This window comes from Aplidium turbinatum, chromosome 9, assembly GCF_918807975.1.
Source record: "Aplidium turbinatum chromosome 9, kaAplTurb1.1, whole genome shotgun sequence".
Taxonomy (NCBI): Eukaryota; Metazoa; Chordata; class Ascidiacea; order Aplousobranchia; family Polyclinidae; genus Aplidium; species Aplidium turbinatum.
The window spans coordinates 10,787,736-10,815,416 of record NC_137480.1 but is presented as its reverse complement, the minus strand read 5'-3'; the positions used below and the strand labels follow the sequence as shown (position 1 = coordinate 10,815,416).

Here is a 27,681-nt window from a genome sequence, read left to right as displayed (position 1 = left end):
CAAGTAACTTTATCAAAGAGACACAAACCTTCAAATAGAATACAAGTTTAAGGCTGGCTACCGGTATTAAGCTATTGAGTGTGAGCATAGGCGCCGACTTTTCAAAAAACCTTGGGGGGCGAAAAAGGTGGTGACGTCATAACCATAACGCTATTTTACTCAATTAAAATAGTCTTTGATTAAGCTTACTGTCTTGTTTATATTGACACCTAGATAAAACTTTTTTGTTGCCTTGGGGAAGCAGTAGCAAATGAGAAAAAGTAAGTTGAAAAACGCTAAATCAGACTGTTATTGAAAATTAACAGTCTGACTAAAATCTTCGAAATCAATTTTTTTTTTCCACATGTGAGGATGTTAAAACCTATTATGTCATCTGGGGAAAAGAGTAAAGAAAGCGTAAAAATCTAATTTTTAGAAAAATTTATTTAAACGTTCGCCCAAAGTTAGAAAAACCTGGAAATTTCTGCAAAATGTGACAAATCAGGCCGTATCTTTAGGTGGCCATGGTTGACCTCAATGTGTGACCTCATAAAATATAGGTCTGTGACTGTAAGTGTTATGTAGGTTAATCCTACAGTTTGCCTTCGTTCAATCAGAAATTGCCTTACTTTCTTAGTGCGTAATTGCTTCACCCGCTTAAATTGGTATTTTTTATTTAAAGTATACAACGGTATGACTTTATAACTCAAAAATATGACTATATAACTTAAAAAGCTGATATATGACCTAACCAGGAAAATATGACTTCATAACTTTTTTAATATACCTCATAGGGATGCGGTTTTTGCGTTAAATTAGATTTCACGACTTACTGATGTATAGAAAAAAATATGACTTTAATGACTTTAAATGGCCCTACTAATTACTTACCTTCAAAGCGTTAATATCGGCGAAGTGTTTTCTTTTCTGCTTTTTATCGAAAGTCTTTATAGTCTTTTATCGAATACCGTATATACTCGAGTATAGGTCGAGATGTTCGCAAGTGATTTTCACCTCAAAAAGACGGGTCTGCTACTATTCGGTGAGAGCCTTTTTCGGTGAGAGCCCTATTCGGTGTTTTTTTTTTAATTATTGCGCGCCGTAGCCTAATTATCATTGCCGTTATAGGGTTAGGGGATAGGGGTTAAAGGTTGGGGGATAGGGGTTAGGGGGTTTTTGGGGTTGGGGGTTTTTGTGTTTTTTTTTTAAATTTTTGTTTGAAAATTATCGGGTACCGTAGCCTAATTAAAACCCCTAACCCAAACCCCTAACCCCGAAAACCCCCAAGTCCCCCAAAACCCCCAAGTCCCCCAACCCCCAACCCCAAAACCCCCCAACCCACAAACCCCCCAAACCCCCAAGTCCCCCCAAAACCCCCAACCCCAAAAACCCCCAACCCCAAAAACCCCCAACCGCAAACCCCCAACCCCAAAAACCCCCAACCCCAAAAACCCACCCCAACCCCAAAAACCCCCAACCCCCTAACCTCTATCCCCTAATCCCTAACCCCTATCCCCTAACCCTATAACGGCAATGATAATTAGGCTACGGCGTGCAATAATTTAAAAAAAAAAACTCACCGAATAGGGCTCTCACCGAAAAAGGCTCTCACCGAATCGGACTCACCGAATCGAGCCATTCCGTGCAATGCATTCCCATGAAAATCCTGATCAAAATGGTACCCAACATGATGGGGTTATCATGTAAAACATAGATCTTACATGCGCTTAAAGATATCTTTATTTGCGGCAAAATGCAAAATTTTTGGGGTGAGCGTGGGACATCTAAAATATAAAACTTTTTCTTCTGGTGTCGTTTCACGCCATTTCCGGTCAGAAAATCATACTTCCAATAAGAGATTCAAAAATGTTTTGAAAAACGCAACACCCTAGTTAGCATGGATGGCTTTAACACTATATATATCAAACATTGCGGTTAAACTAGACTTGCATGCAGACCTAGACCAGACCAACCAGTTACGTTTTAAAATTGGTAACGGTAACTCAGTTACTATTTTGGCCAAGTAACTGTAACTCACTTTTGAAAGTAACTTTGCTCACCTTTGCTAATAGCCTACTACTAATTACACTTATAGTACTTATCAGTATTACTTATCAGTTATACTTATCAGTACATCAGTATTACTTTTGCTTCATCAGTATTATTATAATTTTAACAGGTTGTTAGTTTATTCGACTTCAGTGCCAAACAGTTGTTTTTTGTAACATTGCAGAAGTTTCTAGTTGCCTTTATTTTCCAGAGACAAAGTTGAATCGACATTTGAATATTGTTATGGAATACAGACTTCAATACATATTCAGTCTTGTTACTGCTGTTATTGAGCAACTGTTCTTTTCTGGATTAATTTTTGGGTGGTCTTCTATCAACTTTGTACTAACAAGCATAGGTTATTTTAATTCTTGCAATGTAGAAAATTCAACTGCATTAGAAAATACACTACTTTCCAACTCTTCAACAAGCCCTACATCTCCAAGTTCTTTACTTTTTACATCATCTCCAACTAAAGCAAATTCTTCACCAGCTCATTGCAATGCTCAAGATGAAAGTCTTAATCTTGTTTTCACTGTTGCAAGCGTGTTGCTAGCATTTTCAACATTTCCAAATGGTATTATCTTTGATAAATTTGGAACATGGGTGGCAAGAATAATTGCTACCATCCTTATTACCATTGGTGCAATATTAGTATCAGTGGCGACTGTTGAAGCAGCCTATTTATTGTTCCCTGCCATGTGTTGCTTATCGGTTGGTGGTATCTTACTTTTGGTAACTAATATGCAGATAGGGGCTTTATTCGGCACAGCCAGATCGTCCATAATAACCTTGTTAAATGGTGCGTTGGATTCATCATCAGTTGTCTTCTTGCTCGTAAAAGTAGCATATGAAAATGGAATTGATCTGTCTTCAATTTTCCAATTTATCGCATGGTGTACAGTGTTTTTGTGGTTTCGTACTTTTGTTCTCATGCCTCGAAAGCACATTCCCCATCCTCTCCCAAAAGAGGGATTTCAGTATGGATTGCCTGACTGTAAAAAAAAGAAGTTGTCTCCAGATGCTACAGAGATGCGATTAAATGATTCTGATGAATCAGATGAAAGGACAAAAGCAGTCACATTGGAGGAAGAAAAAAGTTTTTGGGACTGTGTTAAAACTGTACGATTTTGGACAAACGTGCTGCATTTTGGTTTATTGCAGTTGAGAAATTACTTCTTTTTAGGTACTTTGTTTAGCTGGATGAAAAGTATTCTACCCAGCGATAGTACAGAATTGAGTCATTATTTGAGTATTTTTGGAATTTGTCAGTTTTTCGGGATCTTTTTTGCTCCATTTAATGGATTACTAATTGATATGGCAATTCAGAGATTGAGGAGGTCTTGCAGCAATATGGCAGTGGTGTATTCCAAAGCCACTGCTCTCTCTGCATTTACTACAAGTTCATGGGGTATACTGTTTTCCGTACTGCTTTTAGTGCCATCTGTAAAGATACAATACTTATCCTTTGTGGTACAGGTTTTGTTTAGGTCTTTTCTTTATGGAGGAAATTCCAGCTTTCTTGCTCTTCTTTTTCCAGCAAAACACTTTGGGAAACTGTACGGGTTAACAATGACAGTGGGTGGGATTATTGCTCTTCTGCAGTTTCCTCTATTCAGTTTGGTTCTACGAGTTTTTGAAGAAAACTATTTAGTAATTAATTTGATCTTCTTGTTTGTTTCTGCTATCACTTACGTACATCCGATTATTCTCTACATCAACAGTAAAAAGTTTCAGAATCAAAAGGATGGCAGTATTACAAATGGAGATAGTTTATTGAGAGTCAATTCTGATGAAACCGAAAAGGGAGAGCTTGCATGAAATCTAAGAACATCAAGATTTTGAAGGATGCAGTTTGATTGTCATTGGCATTTTTGTAGGTTTGTTCTGACTACATCACATATGGTAAACTGATTGACAATAACTTTATTTTAAACTGGTATATTGTACCTCAATACTCGTTGATGCTTGTGTGTTTTTGCAGTTGTATTTTCCTCGTTAAGAAAGCATTTCTTTGATATCTGTGCATTCTTTCCTATCTTTTATTCTGATCTTGTGTTTTTATATTCTTAACTTTTCTGTTTTGACACCTCTCAACCACCAAATTTTCTTACAATGATCACTTGTTTTCAGTTTTTTTTTTCACTTTACACCCAATTGCTGCAAGATTAGAATGAAAGCAGGAAATTGTTATTTTCTCTCTTCTGATCAAGCGCTTTTTTGCTTGAGATAATGTTTCCAAAAAAAAAGTAAGTTACATAATGTTATCAGTTTTCTTTTGATGTGTTCTTTTCAATAATTATAATATAAATACCGAGTTGAAACACGGTGTCTGTTATGCTTTGTGCGATTAGCTACCTGTGAATAATAATTCTTTGAAGTTTTGTGTTATTAAGCAAACTGTGTGCATGGTGCATGCGTTTAATTTTGTGTAGTTTTTAACTTTTTATCAGATGATTTGTAAATATTCCATACTAGTTTTGGTACACCATTTGTGGCTGTAGTGATGAGTTGTTATATTTTGCTCTTTCTGCTTAATACTCAGTTGTAGACGAAAAAAATCAAGTATAATATAAGATTACATTTGCAAATAAAGTTTTGTTTTTTTAAACATGGTGCAAACAAAATTCAACTGTTCTATGATGAACTTGCAGCTCCTTATGGATTAGAAGCTGAAAGTTTAGTGATCTCCAGTCGCAAAATATTATAATTTTGAGAGATTCCGTAAGCTTTGTTTTTATGCCATATTTTACTTGTTGGCATTTAAAAAAACAAAATTACCATACCTGAATTTTTTTTAAAGTCAAGTCAGTAATTCTATGCTTGTTGTGCCGAGAATCTCTCAAGCATTCAGCTTTGCATGATTTGCTTTCTTTGAATTGTAGAAGTGTGGAGTGTTTTTATGCCTTTAGTTGAACCACAACTATTGTGTAGAATTGTATTTTTAATATGGCGTCAGGCATTGTACAAATGTACATAGCTTTCATTTTTGTTTTTAACTTGCTAAAGTCTGAATTAAACGTAGTATGAGCACGGCAAACATAAATAAGTGTGCTGTGATTTAAAGAATGGTATCAGCAATGATAGCTGACTGACTCGTGAGACAAGTGATGCGTTTCTTGAAAATTAATAAAGGCGTGTAAAATATCCCAGTCCACTTACGCGATTCCTGTCTCTACAGCCCAACAATCATCTGGAGTGCATTTTTAATTTAGCTGTTCTTAAGATTATCTAAAATTTGTCGATATATTTTACAACAACTCTACTATATACCAGGGGAGCAAGTCTTTGTGGTAGAATGGAAAAATCATAACAAGTTAAAACTGATTAGTTGAAACAGTTGTAGCCAGACACACTAAGATCAAAGCCTGTTTGTTCATATTTATGTTCGTCAAAGTGAAGGATTGCAGTATTTTTTATATTCCTCACTGCAATCTTCAATGCGTCTCACTTGTTACGATTGTCGAATGATCTTCTGGGTTTGCTTCAATGGACAGCAATTTGAACACTTGTTTTTTTGCCGTGTTTCGATTAAGTTTCTTCGTGTAGAATTTTGCTTCACTTAACATTTTGAACAAAAAGAATTCTGCATATCGCTAGTCAACGAGAAAGCTCCTTACTCAGGGGTGCCTGGTTACGTAACCAGTCTAGGTTGGAGACATAGCAGTGTATTGTGTTGTGCCTGTGATATTCTGTATATACCAAAGTGCTGACTGTTTAGTCCTTTTTTTCTGTTACCAGACGGAAGTTTTTATGGTGATTGCGTACCCAACAAGCTTGTTGGTTCACTAAACATACTTGTTAAATTTTTGGACTTATTTTTTCCCCGCAGTCGCTTTTATCAAAAATTTGTCATAAATCATCCAAGAAACCAGTGTTTTTTTAATAAATTTTGAGATTAAATATTTGCGGTATTGGTATTTAGCTTTTTATTCAAATATAATCATTACAAAATTGTGCCTTACCTTGTTGGTGCAATGTCGAGGTAAAACAGCTAATAGCGTAATGCAAAGTTTTTTATTTTACGGAATGATTCATTAAAAGTTATTGATCAAGTTTCTGAGCACTGAAAAGTTTAGAACTTGTGTTGTCGATTTATCAAGGCTAAGCGAATATTTATGACCTGGTCAAAAGAACATGAACAACCATTGTAACTCTTAACTGCTTCCTTCCTGATACGTAACATCGTGAGAAGACGATGTGTGTTTTTTTTTACACTCACGCTGTTTTTGATGCACTAACTATCTGTGCAAACTGTGACGCGATAGACTTTTTTTTCTTGGTTTTAAGTAAGTTTTATCGCACAGTATTATCAAGTGACCCAACTTATTCTTGATTAGCGAATTATTGTTGCCAACCTAAAACGTTCAACTACATATTGTTTTGGTGAAACGTTAGTATTTTAGAGGAAAAAATGATTTAATTGCTCTCGTACATGTTGCGATTGTGATCAATTGCTGTTCATCAAACTGCTTTTTTGCGTCATTAAGCTGCACTCTTATTGCTGCTTGTTTTTTTGTGGGCATCTGCCAAAACACACTAGCTGCTCGCTTGCGTTTGAATCATGGCCACCTATATGTAGATTCACAAACCATGTCAACGTGCAGCTTCAAATATGACTGAAGGCCGATCTGTTAGCAGCCAAAATCGTTAATATATTGATAATTTGAATAGTAGTCGATAATTAAGGTATAGTCATGGTGTATATTTTGTGTGATTTTAAGCTACTTTCGTGCTATGTTTACCATATAAATATTAGACTAGATTTTGGCAAGTATGTTTAAAATATAATGAGCATCTGGCAACACTGGTAACAAGGGAGATTTGAGATTCAGTGGTCACATTTTGACTCTTTGGATTCTATCATTTCAAAGACATATGAAATTCGTTTCACGTTGAGTTTAAAATCAAAATTTTATCGGCCTTCAGTCATTGTGATAGTTTTGCACCTTGGCAAGGCCTGTGAATATAGGCCAAAGTTTATCGGAATATAGGCTATAGGCCAAAGGCTATCGGCTAGGCTATCGGAATATAGGCCAAAGAATATCGCCAAAGTTTGAATTGTCTTTCGAACGTGCTTTTTGTTCGAACTTGGACATGTGCAGTGTATTAATTTTGATTAAGAATTCCAGTTCTTCAGACAGAGTACGTGCGAACAGAACAAATGCAAATGGAATTCTTTTATATCTCATGAACAATTTTTATTTCGTCTCGTATTTATTCAAGCGTGTAATACTGTAATACAGTACTACCGCTACGTACTTATGTATTTCGTATTCTATGCCCACTCAAGCTGCAACGCCAACGCTCAAATAGCGCTAACGTTAACTAGCTATACAGCACTACATTGTTTATAAGACCACAAAATAAGTATGGTGCAAACTGTTCCTAAATCTAAGCATCAAAAATGCTCACAAAGTTTCACTGCAAAAACCTGTCATCATAAAAAGTTTAAAAAAGATATTGTAGAAGAGCCATTTCAATGCATGGAATTTTTTAGCATTCTTATCCCAGCCAGCTAAAGTTGTAATTTTTGCATATAAAGTGGCAACTTCAACTGATTTTAGTCCCACATCATGCCTTTGTCTTGAAGCCGCTATGTGGAAAACGAGGGATCTTCTTTTAGCGTTTGATTTCGAATTTATTTCATTGCTTATCGTTTACATGTTATTTCGCCTTAATTTATTCGAATGAATGTGCTGCTTGAGTGCTTGATTTTTGTCACTTGCTAAATTTTCATGTTGTTTGTGTTGTGTAGAACTTTATTACCGTAACTGTTTCAAAATGACCAACTTAATAGCAAGCTCAGACACTATATGGGCTTATCAATTCCGCATTGTTCTACTTGGTGACTCCACGGTGGGAAAGTCTGCATTGCTGAGAAGGTTCACCGATGGATGTTTTCTCGAGGTATCCAAGACTTGTTATATATTTTTTGTAGAGAATGTTGAGAGCATACGAATTTCTTAAACTTGAAACTCATTATAATCAATTTTTACAAGAAGATCTGGCTAAAGTCAATTGCATTTTGCATGGATGGTTTTGGGTTGCTGATTGTCACGAAAAATATCTCTGGAACACTGTTATCATTGCTAGATAATTTACATTCAAGTTTTTTAGTGGTGGGCTGGTGGCGTCAATTAAACAAACTCTGTCTATGTCCTATCCAATACGTCGCTGTATTAAGCTTTGTTTCTTTTTAACAATGGCAGAAACTGGAGCGTCTTATAAACATTGCAGCTTCAGTACATTTTATTCAATTAAAACTTACACAAATGATTGTTGGAAATTTTTTTTCCGTAAAGTATTTTCCTAGATAGCTGCTAAAACTTCTAGTAGGCCGTGATAGCTGTCTGAGTCGCTTACACATCACCGGCTTTTTTTTGAACATTCGCCCTCAATTTTGATGAAGTCACAGAGTAATGGTCAATTAATAAAATCATAATGCACTGGGTTAGGTATCCGACCCAACCGTTGGAGTCGATTTCTATTCGCGGCTCGTTGAAATTGCGCCTTCCACGAGAATCAAGCTTCAGCTATGGGACACGGCTGGTCAAGAGAGATTCAGGTGGCAATAATATTGTTATGGTTTATTTGTTGTCGCTCTACACCTGGTCAGGTCTTCTAGCGACAGTGCTCATTTTCAAATTGTTATCATATTTACCATGTCATTACATCATGTATTACCTGACATCATGTATGACCTCACTGCGTTATGCAAGAAAGAACCCAATCGATGCCGTTTTTAAGTCTTAGGTTTGACCCGACCTGGAATCAAACCCAAGCCTACCACGCTACCAGCACTAGAGTCGAAGACAATATTCAGCTGACAATGCAGTTGTTCAAGATAATGCCCACTCACTGCACTTGTTACCAGACTTCTAGTGTAGAGTCGCTGGGGTTTTGGCATTTTCTGAGTCGGAGTCGTTAATAAAAAGGCTCTCCGACTACATGCAAAACGATGAGCAATAAAAAGTTTTCGATCACAAGTTAGGCAAAAAAAGATAAAAAGGAAAAAAATTTGGCAACACTGAACTCGTAGTCGGCCAGTTATAAACCGAGGAGTCGGAATCGTGACTTCACAGTTTTGCTTACCTAATAGTCTTGGAAATAGAATTCGCTGACCACCACGAGATCCTTTCATCAACGTTGCATTTCCGTCACCTTTTACTTCATCGTTTCTTTCCGGCCAGCAAATTTATCCTTTTCGTACGTTGTTAAACGTTGAGGAAACGATGGAAAACGAGTTTTTGCTTGCTGGTTATAGAAGCTTTTGGTATCGCAGGTCCATAACCCGATCCTATTACCGCAACTCGGTCGGTGCATTGCTGGTGTACGACATCTCCAATCGGGATAGCTTTGATCATGTTTGTAAATGGGCAGAAGAAGCCAGGTTACACGTCGCACCTCGTCACATATCGTTTGCACTTGTTGGTCAGAAAAAGGACCTGGAAGAAAACCGATCGGTTAGTTTGAATGCTTTTATGACGTTTTTAGAATGTAGTATGATTCTGCAACCTTTGTTGCGTAATTGTTTGTTCATTGTCGTTGAAAAATAGACTTTCTGTTCTTTGTTGTAGTTTCCTGGTTTCGATGTTGCGTCTACAGACGTTGAATCAATGTAAAAAACGACTGATTTACTATCTGGGTACTTTCTTGTGACTAAACATTTCGTTGTTTTAGATTTGTACAGAGGAAGCAGCCGCGTTTGCTCGTTCCCATAAAATGCCTTTCGTAGAAACGTCCGCTAAATTGGGAGTTCATGTGGAAAAAGCGTTCCTACTTCTTACCGAGCTGATATACAGGTATGCATGCCGGAAAATCATGGTCTAAAAACATTGAAATGACGTAAGGAATGCGCCTTTGGTTTGTGTAAAGCAGAAACTACATTTGATTGTTGTATTTTCAACATTTGTTGACGAAATGCTGAAATATCTTGGGCCCACAAGCGTCATTCCTTATCCTCTCAGCCAAGCAAATCATTTCTTTTTTGTGCATTGATTCTGAGTTTGGAGACGTTGAATCAATGTAAAAAATGACTGACTTTCTGCCTAGGTTTGCTGACTGCGATGCTGAAGTTACAGTTTCATAGAAACTTCAGGTGTTGCATAAGGTGAAAGGACAAGAAGAGTAACCGAGAATGATCGAAATTTTTACAATTGACAGCTGGGAAAAGCATCCATGAGGTTTTCTATTGGCATACAGCCACGGTTTTCAGAGCTGACTTGCCACAAGCCATTCCATTAATGAAGCATAAGTCATAGATTGAATTGAATATGATTGTTCATTGCTATGCCTTGCTTTGCCAATAGTACTGATTAGTTTTCCAATTAAAGTGCACAGCACCTGTTCTAATCCAGCCGGCCGTTCTTTTGTTCGATTCGTTGGTTTTTACAAAAGCACTCACTGAAAAGGACACTTTTATCAAGGGACGTCTTTTTCATGTTCAGTGCCGTGTATCAACATAAAGCCAGCCAAGTTTTGCATCGTTCAAAGGTTTCTACCCTTTTGTTTCAAATTGCGAAAGTCAACGAAAAAACAGTGAATTTAAATTGCCAGTTTTGTGAATCTTTTCTGTGACTTCCAATTTCTTTTCAACCAGAAATCAACTTTTACCTGGGAACTTCTGGTCAAGTTCGTTGCACTTTATCCTTGTAACAAGTGATCATCAATTAGAAGTTATCGATCATCACCAAGTCAGAGAACAAACCATTTCTCTTTCGTAAACTTTCAGTTTCTTTATCTGAATGCTAAAACAAATTGCAAGCTCAAGACAGACATGGTTGGAATGCTTGGTCAATGTGGCGCAGGTTCAATAATTCAGATGATCCTCAAATGCAGCAACAACTCATGTGCAGCAATCGTTTCGAAAACTATAGCCTAGTCAGTGTCTTCATCTTCATTGCAACACACGTTGGTATAACGCCAGATTTTGCTGGCTAAAAACGACTGTCGGACGCGAAACAATTGAACAAAGTCAACGCTAGAGTACCTTGTATTGCCTTCCTGGAATCAGTTCTGGGATGGAATTTTTAGAGCGGCACGTAGAAAGGAAAGGAACAGAGCAATACGGATGCCGATGTTTTGCACAACTACGATACTTTGCATTCTGCACCCACCATACCATTTCAAAGCGATTGTTCTGTGAATTACCTGCTGACACGAGGAATCGGGGTTGTAAATTGTGTGTTAACATTAGTCCAAAGCAGTTGAGATAAACAAAATATTTGAGATGGAATCGAATTGCTTGGACTTTCCAACTGTGCTGAAATAGGCATGAAGCCTGTTCCGGTTGGCGTATTTATAACCTGCAGATGGCTGCAGCAACCACGTGATATTGTGAGCGTCTTTTTCGAAACTTTTTGATACGAAGATTTGATAGTAAACGAGCGATTGGGTAGCTGCAGATTGGCATAATGGTTTGTTCGATAGGGTTTGGGAGATCATCATTTTGGTGACGTGAGTTCGATTCCTACCGCTTCCATTACTTTTTTCATTACCAAGCAAAGTTCAAAGCAAGAATCATTTCTCTGTTTGAGTGCTAGAAGGATTACAAATATTGCAGTCAGCTGGTTCGTCGGGGAAATTGTGGAATCTTTTAAGTGTCTACCGATCAAAGCACTGATTTGCTGCAGCGACCTGCCGATTATAAATACTGTACGCGGTTGGCGTAGCACATTACATTGTTTTGATGTAATGTTGATGTACCAACTTTCTGATGTGGTGCGTTGGCAGTAATTTGTTTAACTTTTTAAAATTGACTTGTTGGTTTAAATGGATAATGAAGACTGATGTGGTATTAGTCTTGCATATAGCTGGTTATGAATTCAATGAGCTATTCCATCGCTTCTCAATGCATCGCATTAGATAGAACTGTGGTTTTGCATTTTGCACTAAGATCCAAGAAAAGTAAAGATAAGATTCCGGTTATAGTTGGTACACTGCACAAGCAGAACATTGTAAGCTTGAAAACACGGCAGCCTACACATCTTGTAGAGGTGTTTTTTCAGTTCATCGGGTTGTTCACGTCTTTGCCGACTGTGGAACCGTGATGTCATAGTTGAAAGCAAAGTGTTGTATCCTCTCCAACACCTCGTTGCAGTACAGTTGACGTCACAAATATCAGCGAGAAATGACGCAAGAATGTTTTGCCAGTTTTGTGTCTTTGCCGACTGTGGAACCGTGATGTCATAGTTGAAAGCAAAGTGTTGTATATCCTCTCCAACACCTCGTTGCAGTACAGTTGACGTCACAAATATCAGCGAGAAATGACGCAAGAATGTTTATTAAAGTTTTACAAAAGTTATGGGCGGGAAACAATATCCAGGCACGTGATCTCTCGATCTGCAAGCGGGATGAATCAAGGCAACACTGTTGTTGCCGGAAGCATGTGATGCTTGTCAGCATATGCAAGTCAGCTTAAAGGGCGGGGAAACCCAAATTAACTTTACGAGTTTTTTGTTTCAGCGTGATGTCATTGTGTACAACATGCGTTTTAGCAATAAAAAAATCCAAATTTTGTTGCCCTCGTCTCGCTAAGGCCGCTTTTGTTTGATACCCGTTTGCGAGGTCTCGTTGCGCATCAAGCTGTGATGCTGTTCGCTGTGACGTCACAAGGTACATACAGTTGTGGCCAAAAGTTTAAGACCAGACTTGATTTATCACCATTTTTGCATTACTTCAAAATACTGCATCAGATATAAGATGATGCATAAAGATGATGCAACTGAAACAATATCTGATGCAGTATTTTGAAGTAATGCAAAAATGGTGATAAATCAAGTCTGGTCTTAAACTTTTGGCCACAGCTATATGTACCTTGTGACGTCACAGCGTACAGCGTCACAGCTTGATGCGCAACGAGACCTCGCAAACGGGTATCAAACAAAAGCGGCCTTAGCGAGACAAGGGCAACAAAATTTGGATTTTTTTTTGCTAAAACGCATGTTGTACACAATGACATCACGCTGAAACAAAAAACTCGCAAAAAGTTAATTTGGGTTTCCCCACCCTTTAAAGCAGGGGTTCTTAACCTTTTTTCCCTTATTACCCATTTCTGTCCAGATCAAAGTCCGATTACCCAAAATCTAATTTTATCTATTTTGCCGTATTAAAAATATAGAACAGCGTTATTCAACAAAAATAACATTTAATGCAAAGAACGACATCAATAGTGTCAGTGAGACATTTGTTCTTGTTTTTTTGTGTACAATCGATGCAATATTGGGTGCGATTTTGGATACTGCACAACTCAAATCTGACTCCAGATCTAACAGCTTGTTTCGGGATTTTGATTTCAAAAAGCAACAACACTTGAAATTGCTGATTTACAGAGATAAGTAGAATATATATAGGCTACATGGTCAACAATGTTAGTGATTTTTGGTTATGCTTTCCCCAGAATTTTTCCAAGCTTTCATCTTCAAAAGAATATAGCTCGCTCGTCTCAACACTAACTCTAAATGTACACTTAGCTATACTACTTCAAACAGCAACGCAGCCATCAAGCTTGCTCATAAAACAACTGTAACTGAACTGATTATTATACAAGAAAAATCTTATTATTATGTCACAAAAATAAAATACATAAAACCGGCGACAAAACTGATGAGAAAATAAATTACTATGACGAAACAATTTTAAAAATGATAAAATATCACTGTGCTTGTTTGGTTGTTTTGAAGGGACTCAAAACATCAAAAAAAGTGTAAGTAATAAAGCAACTTTACCACTTACAGCTGTGACATTGTTTGTTACATCTAATTCTATATATTCTGGTTCAGCTGATTACCCACCTGCTATCTTCAAATTACCCACATGTGGGTAATTACCCATAGGTTAAGAACCACTGCTTTAAAGCATTGAATTTGTTACTTTTGTTCTCTAATAGTGCAGTTGCGTGTTGCCAAGTTTTATATGTTTAAACGTTTCGTGTCGCTGCAGGAAAGCGGCGCTGCTTTTAGACTTATTGCATAGAACCGAGTGGCATTGTTTGGATCATCAGCTACAGCTTTTCTGCGTAAAAAAAACAACGTTTCCATACATGTGGTGAGCGGACAGTAGCTTTCTTTGAGAATTTGAGCACTAGAAAAGGGTACAAGCGTTGATTTCTGATGTGTTTGTGGCGCATCTGCTTTCATGTCATTGCTTTTATCCAGTTTGATTTTTTCAGGTTGGTGAAGTCCGGTGAAATTACCTCTGAAGACGGTTGGGAAGGCGTCAAGTGTGGACTTGTGCCAAACGAATCTCAGTCGCTGGATGGCAAGGCAAAGAAAAAATCCGGGTGCTGTTGACATTCCCACGTCTTTCCAAATCCAACCTTCTCGAGCAGCTAAACGTCAACAGCATGAAATGTTATTGGTCTCTCTTCCTCCACACGCACCGTTCTATCGCCCTTGTCACATCAAAAGTTGTATATTTTTGCAAGTCGTATTCAGGCAAACTCTCAACAAAGATGCTATTCTGCTTATTACAAAGGGCTCTGCTTATTATTATAAGCGCTTGCATAATCAAAGTTCGAGGTTCTTTAAACTTTAAAGCACAACATGAGGTCGTTGCAACCTCATGACACCCTGGAGGGGAAGTGTCGGAACGGTCGTATTGTGTTATATAAGTTGGTTAAAAATGTCATATTTGGTGTGATAGGGTTAGTGTGAAAAAAGCAAGAAAATAATGCAATGTGATATTTGAACAGCCGCCAAAGCTTCAACGACCTCATCTTGGCTTCAAATGCTTTAGTTTACGTTGTTCTTCAAGATTTGTACACTTTGTTGCCTGCAATTTACTCACCAATTGCAGTATATCTTTCAAATACATTCAACTTCTCAAAAGTACATCATGGAGCCAGTTTTTTTTACTTGTTTCCTAAAGTGATTTTGCTAAACCACTGATGCACTGCTGTTGCACGGAAAACACTTTAGCCCGACGAAGGCGAAACTTTTCTGTGACTTCTTATCTCTCAGTGTTTGCATGCTTGTTTGTTTTTTTTTTATTTCGATTCATTGTGTCCATTGTTTTGTGATATCCATTAAAAGTTGTTGTTTTTCATTTTTTATTGTTGTGACATATGCGTTTTTTTTTCTATTTTTATTTTGCTACTATATGTTGTTTTGTAATCATAAGCCTGTGTGCAAAACCCTTCAAGTGATCAGTGTTAGTTGACGCAGGTGTAGACTGTAGATGGTGCGTCGGCTTGCCCTTGATATGAAAAGGATATGCAGCAAATCTACCCTTTCTTTTTCATAAAAAAGTGCTGAGAAATTATTATACCTGGTAGGAAAGGTAGATTAATTTTTTTTCAACGAGCACTTCTAATCGCATATTTGCTGTCTGTTTGGTTTGATTTTTCTCGTCAAATGAAATGTTTTTTGTTTGGGAGTTGCTGTTTGTATATAAAACATTCGATATCGTTTCGCGTCAGTCAGAACCAAGACTGACCAAACGCCTTGACTAAACTAAATACACTTGTTCTTAATCTACTAACATAACTATTAATTAGCAGTAATGAAACTGCTAGTTTATCCGACATAAGATCAGTATTGGCTTTTTTGATCGATGTGTTCAATTATTTATATGCAATGTTTTCTTACCTATAATGCTCACCAACCTACACAAAAAGAGGAAATCTAGTCATTGCTATCCCTTTCACGGTTGCACATATGGTGCGCACATGTTATGGTAATTTTTGTTTTATTTTGCTATCGCTGTGTACTAAAGCGACGACAATTTCCGCAAATTAAATGTCGCTGTTTACTTTACCAATCGGACACGACCAGTTTGTCACCGCTGAACAAATATTCAACCTTTGCGTTATGTAAACTGTTTTGACCGTTATCAAACTGCTTATCTTTATCAGGCGATATTTTTTGCACAAAGTTTTGAGCCAATTTGCTGCATAGGTCTTTTCTGTGATGTCACTTTCACTTCATGCGAGCCAACGCTGTCCACAAGCACAGTGACGGTGCTGTTGCAGCGATCATATGGTTTGAAGGGAAGCAACACGCGAGCTTCGTGTTATGTGAGGTGGTTTGTAACTGGTACACCTCAGTACAGTATCACACATGGAGTCTCTTAGCAATTTCCGTATGTTTTTCTAAAACAAGTTTTTAGTTGCAATTTCATCAATGTTGCCCCTCGGATTAAATCAAAGTAATAGAGACCACCCCAGACAACAAAATCGATCATTTTTAATTGATTCAACGTCTGCAGACGTTAAATCGATTTAAACATGACAGATTTTGTTGTCTGGGATTATGATGATACATGTAGAAGGTGACTTTCAGTTGAAGCTACTTGTGTTGTTCATTGCATCTTAGATCATCTGAATTGTGTCTGCGTTGTATCCACACTTCTATTGTTTTTTGACGTTTGCATTTGTATTTCCACAACCGTCGTATGTATTGTTCACACTGTGAGCCTCTTCGCACTGCACCACGTAAGATGCAGACTTTGACTCTTCTCACAGCAACATGTGTAAAATGGTCAGTCCATTCCATTGTATCAATGAAACTACGCGAGTTTTTCCACGTTCTTTGGTGTATCGTAAATTGCTGGTGAAACGCTCTCAAAGCATATTCTGTACATACCATCGCCTGAAAACCAAAGCGTGCTATCTCTTTCCGCTGAGTGTTGGAATCATGGCCCCTCAGTTATTTGAATAACCCAAATACATCAAGGGCTGTGGAGTCGGGCGAAAACTTTACGACTCCGACTTCAGTGTTGCCAGATTTTTTCAATTTTTTTTCCTTTGAGGTTGTGATCGAAATTGAAACAGCGACTTTCATAACTAACAAACACTTCTATTTTCTGGTAAAGTCGTGGAGCTCTATACGGAGAAAAAAGATTGCAAACAAAAATTTTATTGTGCATCGTATCGAGCCGGCCTTCGACTCAGACTTTTTAAAATCCTTACGAGTGAAAAGAACATAGCGTAATTTGGTTTTCATGCGCCCGTATCCTGTGTTGGTGTGATTTCCTCTATTTTTGTAGACATTCTGCACTGCCGATTGTAGATTGCGCAACGCTGGTGACTATACCTAACGTTTCAACAGTAAACAAAGAGCAAACGACAGACAAGTGGTTTTTAAAAAAGAACGTTTATTTCGATAAGGTCCAACACTGATATGACGTAATCTTGCAGAAAGACACAGGGGCTGTCTGAATATCATGGCACCCCGTGATATCTGAGCAGCCCTTGCAGACAGCACGATATTTACTATGGTCTGATTCTGTGAAAACAAAAACAGCGGGAAGCCTGGTATTCCCCGGAGAGGAACATCGATATCCGGAGATTTATCAACAACTTCCCCTCGCTGGAACAAGTCTGTTGGATTGCTGATCTGGGCATTGTCGCTGCCAATTTGATTGATACCAATCCACTTGGGTTTTTCTGAAATAAAAAGGACGACTACTCAAATTTCACGAAAAATCCCGTTGAGCTGTTGGCGGGACAAACAGGAAATAGTTCCAAGATAGCCTAATTGACGATTTGAAATATCGATTAGGAATAAGTTACACAATAGGTACAGCAGAGGTAAATTGTTTTGAATGCTTTGCAAGATTTACAGATGAGACATTACTAAGCTTAAATCGCTTGGTGCCATTAATAAGCAAAACGTCGATTCTTACACGGACGGTCTAACATCACCACGACACATAAGCAGCAAACTTACGGCGCGTTCCTCAGCCAACACGTCTTTTACTTGGCCTCTGTGTCGTAAGGATCTTGCTGGGCACTCTTCATGGCATGCAGCATGTACGTGAGGTGTGTGTGACCAGCCCAGTCCCACTTCTTCAAGAGAGGATTATAACTTGTGCCGTGGACCTTGCGAATGTTACAGCCATCTGATGACAGTAAAACCTCTTAGAATTTAAAATTGAGTTTCTGAAGGGAATTTGCTGTTCTGGTTACCCAAGGGTTTAGTTTGGACCCCTTAAGTAAATAATCGTTAGTACGCTTCCTCTTTGTTGCTTATAAGGTATTTAGCTTTTCTAGGACTTTTTCAAGCTAAAATATGACAAGATCATAAACGAAGTTTCTTAACTGCTTGCTGAAGTGACGGCAAACAAACATGTATGGCAAATCGGCTGAGAAAAGTTATTCTTAGAATCGCATTAACACCACACATACCGTACGTTAGTTTAAAGAAAATTAATGTTCTCAAGCAGGATTTGATCTAATATCACCCGACATCTGTGTAAGTGGAGAGTGAAAAAGAAAATTGTATTCAGTATATTTGAACAGACCTATGCTTTATGCTTCTGACACACTTGAGCGTATGCACAAAAAAGTAATGATGTATAATCAATATACATCTTGTGATATATTGGGGAAGCCCACGTTGAAGCAAAGTTACAACTCCACATAAACCGACAAACCTAAGTCCCTACGACAAACCACACAACTGATCTCTTTCTGTAAATTAGTTAAACTCAATTGTTAAAATATGTGCGCTTGTCTTGCATTGAAGGTCGAAGTGGCAAGCCATAGGCCAGGTGGTGTTTGGGCGGCCATTTTGGGCAGTAAAATATTTCATCAACTTACTTTCTTCGAGGCAACTCGTAACTTCTTCTGGTGAGACCAGCTTCTCAAATTGGTGGGTTCCTTTAGGCACGATTCCTAACACATTCTCAGCAAAAAATATCGCCAAAAGGGAAGACTGCCACGTCTTGTTGATGGTGCTGATGAATATGGAGCCGTTTGGCTGAATAACAGTTGCAACTGGTGATCAGGTTGCGGATAATATCACTCGCATCCCAGACAGCAAAATCCATCATATTTACATTGACTCAACGTCTGCAGACGTTGAATCAATATAAAAATGACGAATTTTGATGTTTGGGATATGACAACGCCCACCACATGTGGATGTGATTCACTGTGGTAAAGTGACAGCAGCTGAACTTTTAACATCATTTTGGAGTTGTCAGATGTTGCAAGGAATGCAAAGAGGCAGCTTTTTAACTGTTTACATCTCACGCAAAGTTATCTCATGACCGGCGGGCCACATCCGACTAACCAGCTGTTTCAACCTGGTCTGCAGATGTTAGCGGGATGCTTTCTTTGCTAAGCCGGATGCTTAGTTGCTAAAAATTAGTCACGTTGAATGTCACGGTAATGACAAAGCCGCATTTCAAATGGAAAACTAACCGCAAAATGCCCCCGGCCTCCTTTTTAGAAAAGTTTAGTTGATCATGTGATTGCAATTAGCCTATCAGTAGACCTTGTATGAGAGCTCTGTTTCATCTTGTGCCTAAAGACTTACTTTTAACACAGTGGCACATAATTTGATAAAGTAGTCCAAGTCAGGGACATGTTCCACGACTTCTGACGCAACGACACAATCAAACTTGAGGGAGCCGACTGCGACTATGTCTTCAAGAGGGGAATCCAGGTACTGCAGATCAGTCAACCCAGGATCGCTGTCTCTGGTAAAGCAGAAGTTGATTTCAAAACGTGTCACATACAAGTTCCTGACACCGGGTTCCTGAAGACTGAAAACGGATCTTTTGAAAGCATGGTTTTGTTCGATTGTTCGTCAACAGAAGTGGGCAGTAACTAGTTACAAAAGTAACTAGTTACTGTAACTAGTTACTTTTTGAGTAACTGTAACGGTAACTTCGTTACTATTTTTCAAAAGTAACGAAACGCGGTAACTAGTTACTATTTTAGCACTTTTTTAACAGTTACAGTTACAAGTTACTTTTGTATTGAAATTTCAGTTTTTAATGCCGTTTATTTCTCTGCACGTGTTTGTGTCTTGCTTAGTGCGTGTTTGCTGCGTTTTGCGCAATAATGCATTTTTCTCGTAGATGTATCGGCGCAGCACTGCGCATGCGCGGTTCCACTTTTGTTTTGTGGTCTGGTTGAGATGGGTTGCCATATTGGCGAATTTATCGCCAAAGTCCAGAAATCTGGCGATTTTTTAATACGTTTAGCTTTATATTTATGATTTGGCTCTTTTTTGGCGATTTTTGATAACTGATTTGCCTAAATTAATTGTTTTTGACGATTAATCAATATGTACCAAAGACAGGCAAGACACAACAATACAACAGGGTTGAGCATTATAATAATATATTTTACATATTTACAAATGAGTTTAACAGTCAAACGTTTTCGGTTTAACTTAAGCCTTCATCGGGAACCTGAAAATATTTATAAGAATGCAGTAAATTTCAACTTCTTGAAGGTAATTAACTAACTGACTATAAGCATCAAGAAACACGCTGCAATTAAAAGCAATTTGTTGATGCTTATAGTCAGTTAGTTAGTTACCTTAAACAAGTTGAAATTTATTGCATTTAGTGTAACGCTTGCAATGCCTCTAAAAAGATTGTCTGACATTAAAACCAGCAACAGCATTGCTGTTTGCTTGCCGATGGTGGACGTTCTTGTGGAAGCAATACAAACCAGATTTGGTCATTGGTTCGAGGACAGCGACTTTCAGCTTGCGACTGCATTCCACCCACAATTTAGACTTATCTGTGTTTAATGCTTGACAATTAAGCGACACTGCTGAAGACCAAAATAAAACAGAACATGCTTCAAGCAATTGAAGAAGCAAACTGCTCTGCTGATGAGGGGAGTAGCAGCGACACTGAAGTGGATGGTGGTAGGTAGAGCCACAGAGGAATTTTTGCACCACTTTACGCAAAAACCAAGAAAAGAAAGCAATGCGCGTTGAATCTGTTACAGGAGTATTTGGAAGTGGGCCCTGAGGACAAGTTAAGCGGATCCAGATTCACAATTGGACCGATGAAAAAACTGTTTTAAAAACATAACACTCCCTTTCCGTCAAGTGCTGCAGTAGAAATATTGTTTTCATTGCAGCACTTGTTCATCACCAGACTTTATTTGTTCATCCCCGACGCCGACACACGCTCCATCGACTTGACACTACCAAGACAGGCATGGGTGCGCCTCAACCGCCTCCGTGCGGCGTCGGGCTTTTCCGCTCAACCATGCACCAATGGGAAATGGGCTCTTCCTCCTCCTGTGAATGTGGTGCCGAGGAACAGCTCGCAGACCACATCATTGATTGATTAATTAAATCTTTATCCTCGGACTGGCAAAGCTTCTTCAGAACTTAATCCTGGCAGTTTTGCATACTTGTAGACTAAAGGCTTTAAATCACTGACCAGGCCCGGTCACCGATATTGACAGAGTGAAGTTTCCGATTGTTGAAGTCTTGTTGCCGGGAAATTATTCCATCAATTAGATGCCGCTAAATGGAGAGCAGTCCTTAACGTGCGTTGTTTAAGAGCATGCCCTGAGGTTCGAACCAGTGCAGCTTGATATTGAAGCTTCTTCGTTCCAGAAGTGACGCGCTAACCAATTGAACTATCGGTACGGACATCATCAATGACTGTAACATCTTCAAGCCACCTAACGGAGTGGAAGGTCTGCGTGTCATGAATGATGTAATCAAAGACTGGCTGCTCTGTAGTAGCCTTCCAGTGTAGTCCGGGAACATTGTGAATCTGGGGCGGTAAAAGAATAGACTCTCGGCCCCAGAAGCTCACACGACGACGACGATTGGGCAAGGACATTTTAAAGCCCAAAAGGGCAGGCCTGAGTGACGAGCACTTTGAAATGCTCGTATTTCTCAAAGGAAATAAACATAATTATAAGCCACTGAATATTTTTTTAAATAAAACCTTGTTGGTTTTGTAGGCCTACTCGTGCTGTTATGTTATAGCATGGATGGCTCTAACACTATATATCAAACATTGCGGTTAAACTGGACTTGCATGCAGAGTTGGCCAGGTGCAGAATTTTATGTTCAGATTTGTGAGTAACTGAAAGTAACTAGTAACTGTAACTAGTAACGGTAACTAGTTACTTTTTAAAATCGGTAACTGTAACGGTAACTCAGTTACTATTTTGGCCAAGTAACTGTAACTCAGTTACTTTTGAAAGTAACTTTGCCCACCTATGTTCGTCAATATGCTACGCGAGCAAAATTGTACAATGTAGATGCGAATTGTGGCCATTTTGATTCACTGTTCAGCGAACTTTAACACACAGGCTACTTTTAAAACAGAATGGCGTTTGTAGTAGGTTTTATTTTACTTTCAGTATTGTATAGAGCCTAAGTAAATATAAGACTTTATTTTAAGGTTGAAAAAATTTAACTTTATTCCCTCACTGAAATGCACAAAAATGGTACACAGCAGCCAAAACTATGAAAGCAACATAGAAAATTTTCATAGCCAGAAAGCATTCAAGAACAAGATTCTACCTTGCTAGCAGTATACTGCTCCCAGCGTAAATATCGTGTAGTCTCGTGCTTGATACCAAGCACGAGGGAAATTGGAAAATGAGGTTTTCGCTATGCTATGCCTTGAGTACTAACTAGAATAGGGTGGCCAGATTCTTTTTCTCCACCGCTATTCATCCGCTCGGTCGGTACGCTACAGAGATTCAATTTCTTTTTTGTAAGTTATACAAAATGAACCCACCTGTGCAGCTTGGCCGCATGAATAGCATCTTCCGAAACGTCTATCCCGGTCACTGTCGCTCCAAGACGAGCAAGATTCTCGGACAAAATTCCAGCCCCGCATCCAACATCTATGATCTGAAGCAAATAGAATAATAGCTTTGGGGTGTTCGTGTGCAAGCCTAGACAATGACAGTTTAATTTGCGTTTTTATTAACCAGGCAATAACCTTTGACGTTGAATCAAAACAAGTACTTGACAAAAATGAAGTTAGATTTCAAATGAAAATACAATGGCTCAGAAATCTTGTTTTAAAAAAATAAAATTCTCAAAATAAGTTTCGACTCTGGAATGTTGACAGCCACTTAATTTTCTTGAAACAAATAGTAGTTCAATTGTAAAACTTCAGTAGTTCAAAGTTTTAGTCTAAGCAAGCAACTCACCGAAACACCACGAAGGGGCTTGCACGTATGCGCAGCACCATGCCCTTGGAAAAGTAAGTTATCCCTTATAAAGGGAACACGGATCTCATTGAAGCTATGCAGGGAATGCAATTCTCCATTGCGATTCCACCACCTGTGGTTGAGTTGAAATAATTGCATTGAAATAACTTTCAATTACATAAGAACTTAATATAGTAGAGCAATGTTTTTTTAAGGTGTTTTGGGGTACCGAAACGGTCCCCCAAATTTCTCCAGCGGTTTCCCAAAATTTGGACTTGCAACTACAGTAGAAAAGTAATGGTTGTTTCTCGCTATGTCTTAAGCAAATATGGCTATTTTTTGGTATTTAAATAAAACACTTGCGGTCTCTTAAAACTACTTAGCGGTCCTTTCCTGCTGCTTGCGTCACCTGCGCATCCCAAGAATCTGGAGAAGAGCCCTAGTGGTTGCAGTCCCAAAGCCGAAGAAGCCCCCAGGGGATCCGAAGAGCTACCGCCCCATCTCTCTGCTCTGTATCCCCTTCAAGATACTCGAAAGACTTATCTACGCCCGTGTCGAACCGATAATAGACCCTCAGCTCCCTCGGGAACAAGCCGGCTTTCGCCACGGAAGATCAACTGTAGACCAGGTCACCCTGATGACCCAAGACATCGAGGACAGCTTCTCGGCAAAAAAGAAGGCTGGCGCCGTGTTTGTCGATCTCACGGCTGCCTACGACACTGTATGGCACAGCGGCCTTACCTGCAAACTACTCCGTCTCCTTCCTGACAGGCACATGGTCCATATGATTATGGAACTTGTGCAAAACCGCAGCTTTACCCTTTCCACCGGTAGCGGCCGACGAAGTAGACTACGTCGACTCAGGAACGGCGTCCCACAGGGCTCTGTCCTGGCTCCCCTCCTCTTTAACACTTACATCTATGACCTGCCTGACACCATCTCCAGGAAGTATGCTTATGCAGACGATCTGGCTCTCCTGCATCCAGCCGGAGATTGGCAGTCAATGGAGAGGAACCTAAGCCAGGACATGTCAACTATATCAACATATCTCCAGAAATGGAAGCTACAGCTCAGCAAGGCAAAGACAGTGTCGGCGGCCTTCCACCTAAACAACAAGGAAGCAAAACGTGAGATCAACATTACCACCGATGACGAACACCTCCCCTACTGCGCCGAACCCACCTACCTCGGCGTAACCCTGGACAGGTCACTCACGTACCGACGACACCTGGAGTCACTGCGCAAAAAACTATCTGCGCGCGTTGCACTTTTGAGGCGGCTGGCGGGTTCCGGCTGGGGAGCTGATGCGAAAACCCTTCGCACAGCTACCTTGGCCCTTGTCCATTCTACCGCTGAGTACTGCGCACCAGTGTGGTGCCGCAGCTCTCACACCCGCCACATTGACACCGCCATCAATGACGCACTACGCACTGTGACTGGATGCCTGCGTCCCACTCCAACGGACTGCCTTCCCATCCTTGCAGGCATCCAACCTGCTGAGCTTCGCCGTAAAGGAGCCATGATTTCCCTTGCTCGTCGCGCACTGGACCCCGACCACCTCCTCCACAGTACATTCCAGCGCCTACCTGGAGGACAGCAGCGACTGAAATCAAGACACCCATTTGTGCCCGCCGCACGACAGCTTCTGAACAACGTTGAAGATCTTGGAATAAGTGCGGCACACTGGACGAACTACACATGGAACATGGAGTGGCAAAACAACACCTCCCGACTCCGTGATTTCCTACCCGACGTCGATCCCCACCCTCCGGGAATGTCCCTCGCAAGACTTGCGTGGGTCCGGCTTAACCGCCTACGAACCGGCGTCGGTCGCTTTCGTTCAGACATGTGCAAATGGGGCCTGGCTCCCTCACCGGGATGCGAGTGTGGCGCCACAGACCAGACAGTAGATCATGTCGTCCATGACTGCCCAATCCATCAACCACCACATGGAGCGCTTGGACTGAAGGCCCTGGATGACGAAACTGTCGAGTGGCTGATGACATCATGCCCAAACATATAGTCCAGAAGAACAGCTCATACGACGAAGAAGAAGCGGTCACCAAACCAAACCTTAAAAAAAAACCTGTAGTAGAGTATTGGTAAAGATGGTAGGTTGTTGAAACCATAAGCATACGGAACACGATATTTATCATGTCACAAATGAAAAACTTGGCGACGTTTTCTGCTATGCATTATCTTGCAATCTTCGGGTATTTCAAAGAGTGAATTTCATTACGCTAAAATTAAGTCTATGAGCACAAAACAGGTTTGCATGAATATTGAATAGCCGGTGACTTCAATATCTTGTGCGACCGACCCCTTAGTCAGACAACTCCGTCAATCCGCCTAATTTGGCTTGAAAGAAAAAAGGTCTAAACAACCCAACATGGCTACAAGAAATTTACGTTTAGCAAAATACAACGAAGCTTCAGCAAATTTAAAAGCCAACCGTGTTTATTTTAAAGCCCAGGTTATAGTACAATAAACAGATGTATTTTAATGCAAAAATCGGATGCATCAGAACCACAATGGAACTTAACAAATACAAGATAAAACCGATGATTAAAATATTAAAATATTTCGATTGAAGTCAGCAACTTACTTTGAAGCCAAGCTGGAAAACTTTGCTATCTCGTCATCAGAATACGATTGAGTTGCTATGGAACGGCGAAAAATCGATGTCTTTTCGCGGAAAACTTGCACAGAATTCTTAGAATTGCAAGATCTTGTATGGTTGAAGGCAAAGAAAAAAGTTGACGAAAACGTTCTTTTTGATGACATGCACAATGACGTCATGAGTGGTGGCAATAAATACAACAAATGCTGCCAATATTGAACAAATGTATTACCTAGAGTGAAATTGGTCGTTTTTCTGAAAACAAAATCGAAGTTTCATGCGACAGACATTGGTTGCAAAGCATCTGCTATCGCGTCACTAGAAAAATATTGAAGTGGTTGCTGCTAATATTTGAAAACTGGGGACGTGAAATTTGCTCAAAGGTGACATTGCAATTGTGGTTTAAACTCAAGCAGCAACAACATCAGAGGTTTCAAGCGCATTATATCAATGCGCACTGCACTTAAGTTACATTTTCAAAACAGCTTCAATGACAAGCTTCGAATTAATTGCAGAAAATGCATTTTAAAATAATTTACTATTCTAGAACTGATAAGGTGGTAAAGTTTTTCACAAAACGTATTTTCTTCAATAATTTGAACTGAATTTTATTATGCGAATCAATGTACTTTTCAACACGAGTAAGCTAACCGCTTCAAGCGGATAATTTTCTAAGTGAGATTCTCAGACACAAGAGATATTTTCTGGCACTATATGCGTACCGCACGTGAAAATTTGATTCAAGCAATAACCACTGTTTTAAACTTATAAAATTGTTCTCCATTCACAGAATGTATTTATCAGTCAATTTCATAATTTGTACTTCTCACAGTGCGTTTTCACTTACACTACGAAGCAGCAGGCACTCAAAAATGAGACTCATTAATTTGGGGAATCGTATTGATACGACGAGTGCTTGAAGCATCGCAGTGGCTACAAATCACAACTACATAGCTTCAAACTTAAGTGCAATTTTACAACAAAAAATAGCACTGTTTGATCGCGTAACAGCGGCAGCACAATACGTGTACAGTGCTGAAACGACATCTGTGTTGAATTAACAAATTTACTCGGCAAGAAAATAAGAGTTTCCAAGGTCAGTGTACACTGTACAAAGTGGTGAAGATGCTGAGTAGCTCACTAGCATCGACATTTTATTCAGTGCAATGATAAACGCCACTGATTTCAAAATAAGTTCCTGAGCTTTCCGCATACAGGACAGAGAGAGTAGATTGGGAATTAAAAAACACAAGTAAAAAGCGATTAATTGGTGGAGGAAATTGTAGAAGAGTTGCATATCACAACTACCAGTTTTCCAAGAGCATAAAAATACCTGCCCAGACAGAAAATCAACCATTTTAGCAATGATTCGCTGTCTGGGTGGGCACAAAAATTACAACACAGTCCTTAAAGGCAATAAAAAATCGAACCCACCATTGCAGAAGCATGTGTGTTCACATTATGAGTAGTAGTATGATAAGCATGAGTGTTTTTAGAATAAATATTCTCACAAATCAACAACATCGGGTTTGGACGAACCAAAAAGAAAATCCGGACGATGTCAGTTGCTCCTGTTAGATAATAAGTAAAAATACTCCATGTTTCATTATATAAGCAAACTAAAAATCTCCATATAGAAAACTTCGAAAAACAGTTGTAAATTGAACGCACTGTGTGTGTACAAGGTTTAGCTGCAGAAAATTTACAGCTCAATACAGATTGGGGCGGATTGTGAATATCACAAATACAACCGCATGACGACGCACTTTTATGAAAAATTTGAACGATACAAGAAAACGGTAATGACTAGAACATCACACGCCCAGGGCGAAAGAGAAAATTGAATTGAGTCCTGTCTTTGTCATGAGTTACCATGGGGGGTGGGGGGGGGGGACAGGTTATACCTGGAACTGGTATGTAAGTCCCCCCACCCCCCTTGGTAACTCATGACAAAGACAGGACTCAATTCAATTTTCTCTTTCGCCCTGGGCGTGTGATGTTCTAGTCTTTTCCCAAGAAAACAAGGCAAAGTGCGGATACCATGGACCGGAAGTTGAGCATTTTAAATTCAACCACCAGCTGCAATGCATAAAAGTAAAGTTAATCCTAGTACAACAACAATCACTGGAAGTAAAACACTGAAAACCTA

The 27,681-nt window shown here is 39.3% G+C and overlaps 3 protein-coding genes across 3 annotated transcripts; 2 read left to right on the top strand and 1 right to left on the bottom strand.

The window, feature by feature from the left end:
• Positions 1 to 2,196: 2,196 nt before the first annotated feature.
• On the top strand, positions 2,197 to 4,111 carry LOC145777644 (equilibrative nucleobase transporter 1-like). Its single transcript, XM_082589077.1, has one exon. It carries the CDS (start codon positions 2,272 to 2,274, stop codon positions 3,847 to 3,849), a length of 1,578 nt encoding a protein of 525 aa, XP_082445203.1. The 5' UTR covers positions 2,197 to 2,271; the 3' UTR covers positions 3,850 to 4,111.
• A 128-nt stretch (positions 4,112 to 4,239) lies between these two features.
• LOC145777723 (ras-related protein Rab-39B-like) lies at positions 4,240 to 17,088 on the top strand. The gene is made up of 6 exons (XM_082589162.1): positions 4,240 to 6,990; positions 7,064 to 7,938; positions 8,487 to 8,596; positions 9,314 to 9,494; positions 9,712 to 9,833; positions 14,201 to 17,088. The coding sequence occupies exons 2-6, from the start codon at positions 7,813 to 7,815 to the stop codon at positions 14,319 to 14,321; spliced, it is 660 nt and encodes a 219-aa protein (XP_082445288.1). The 5' UTR covers positions 4,240 to 6,990; positions 7,064 to 7,812; the 3' UTR covers positions 14,322 to 17,088.
• Positions 17,089 to 17,699: 611 nt separating this feature from the next.
• Positions 17,700 to 27,324, bottom strand: LOC145777722 (ubiquinone biosynthesis O-methyltransferase-like). Its single transcript, XM_082589161.1, has 7 exons — positions 26,967 to 27,324; positions 25,518 to 25,738; positions 22,913 to 23,045; positions 22,492 to 22,607; positions 19,293 to 19,455; positions 18,572 to 18,731; positions 17,700 to 17,871 (listed from the first exon to the last, which is right to left on the bottom strand). The coding sequence occupies exons 1-7, from the start codon at positions 27,054 to 27,056 to the stop codon at positions 17,726 to 17,728; spliced, it is 1,029 nt and encodes a 342-aa protein (XP_082445287.1). The 5' UTR covers positions 27,057 to 27,324; the 3' UTR covers positions 17,700 to 17,725.
• Positions 27,325 to 27,681: the final 357 nt, after the last annotated feature.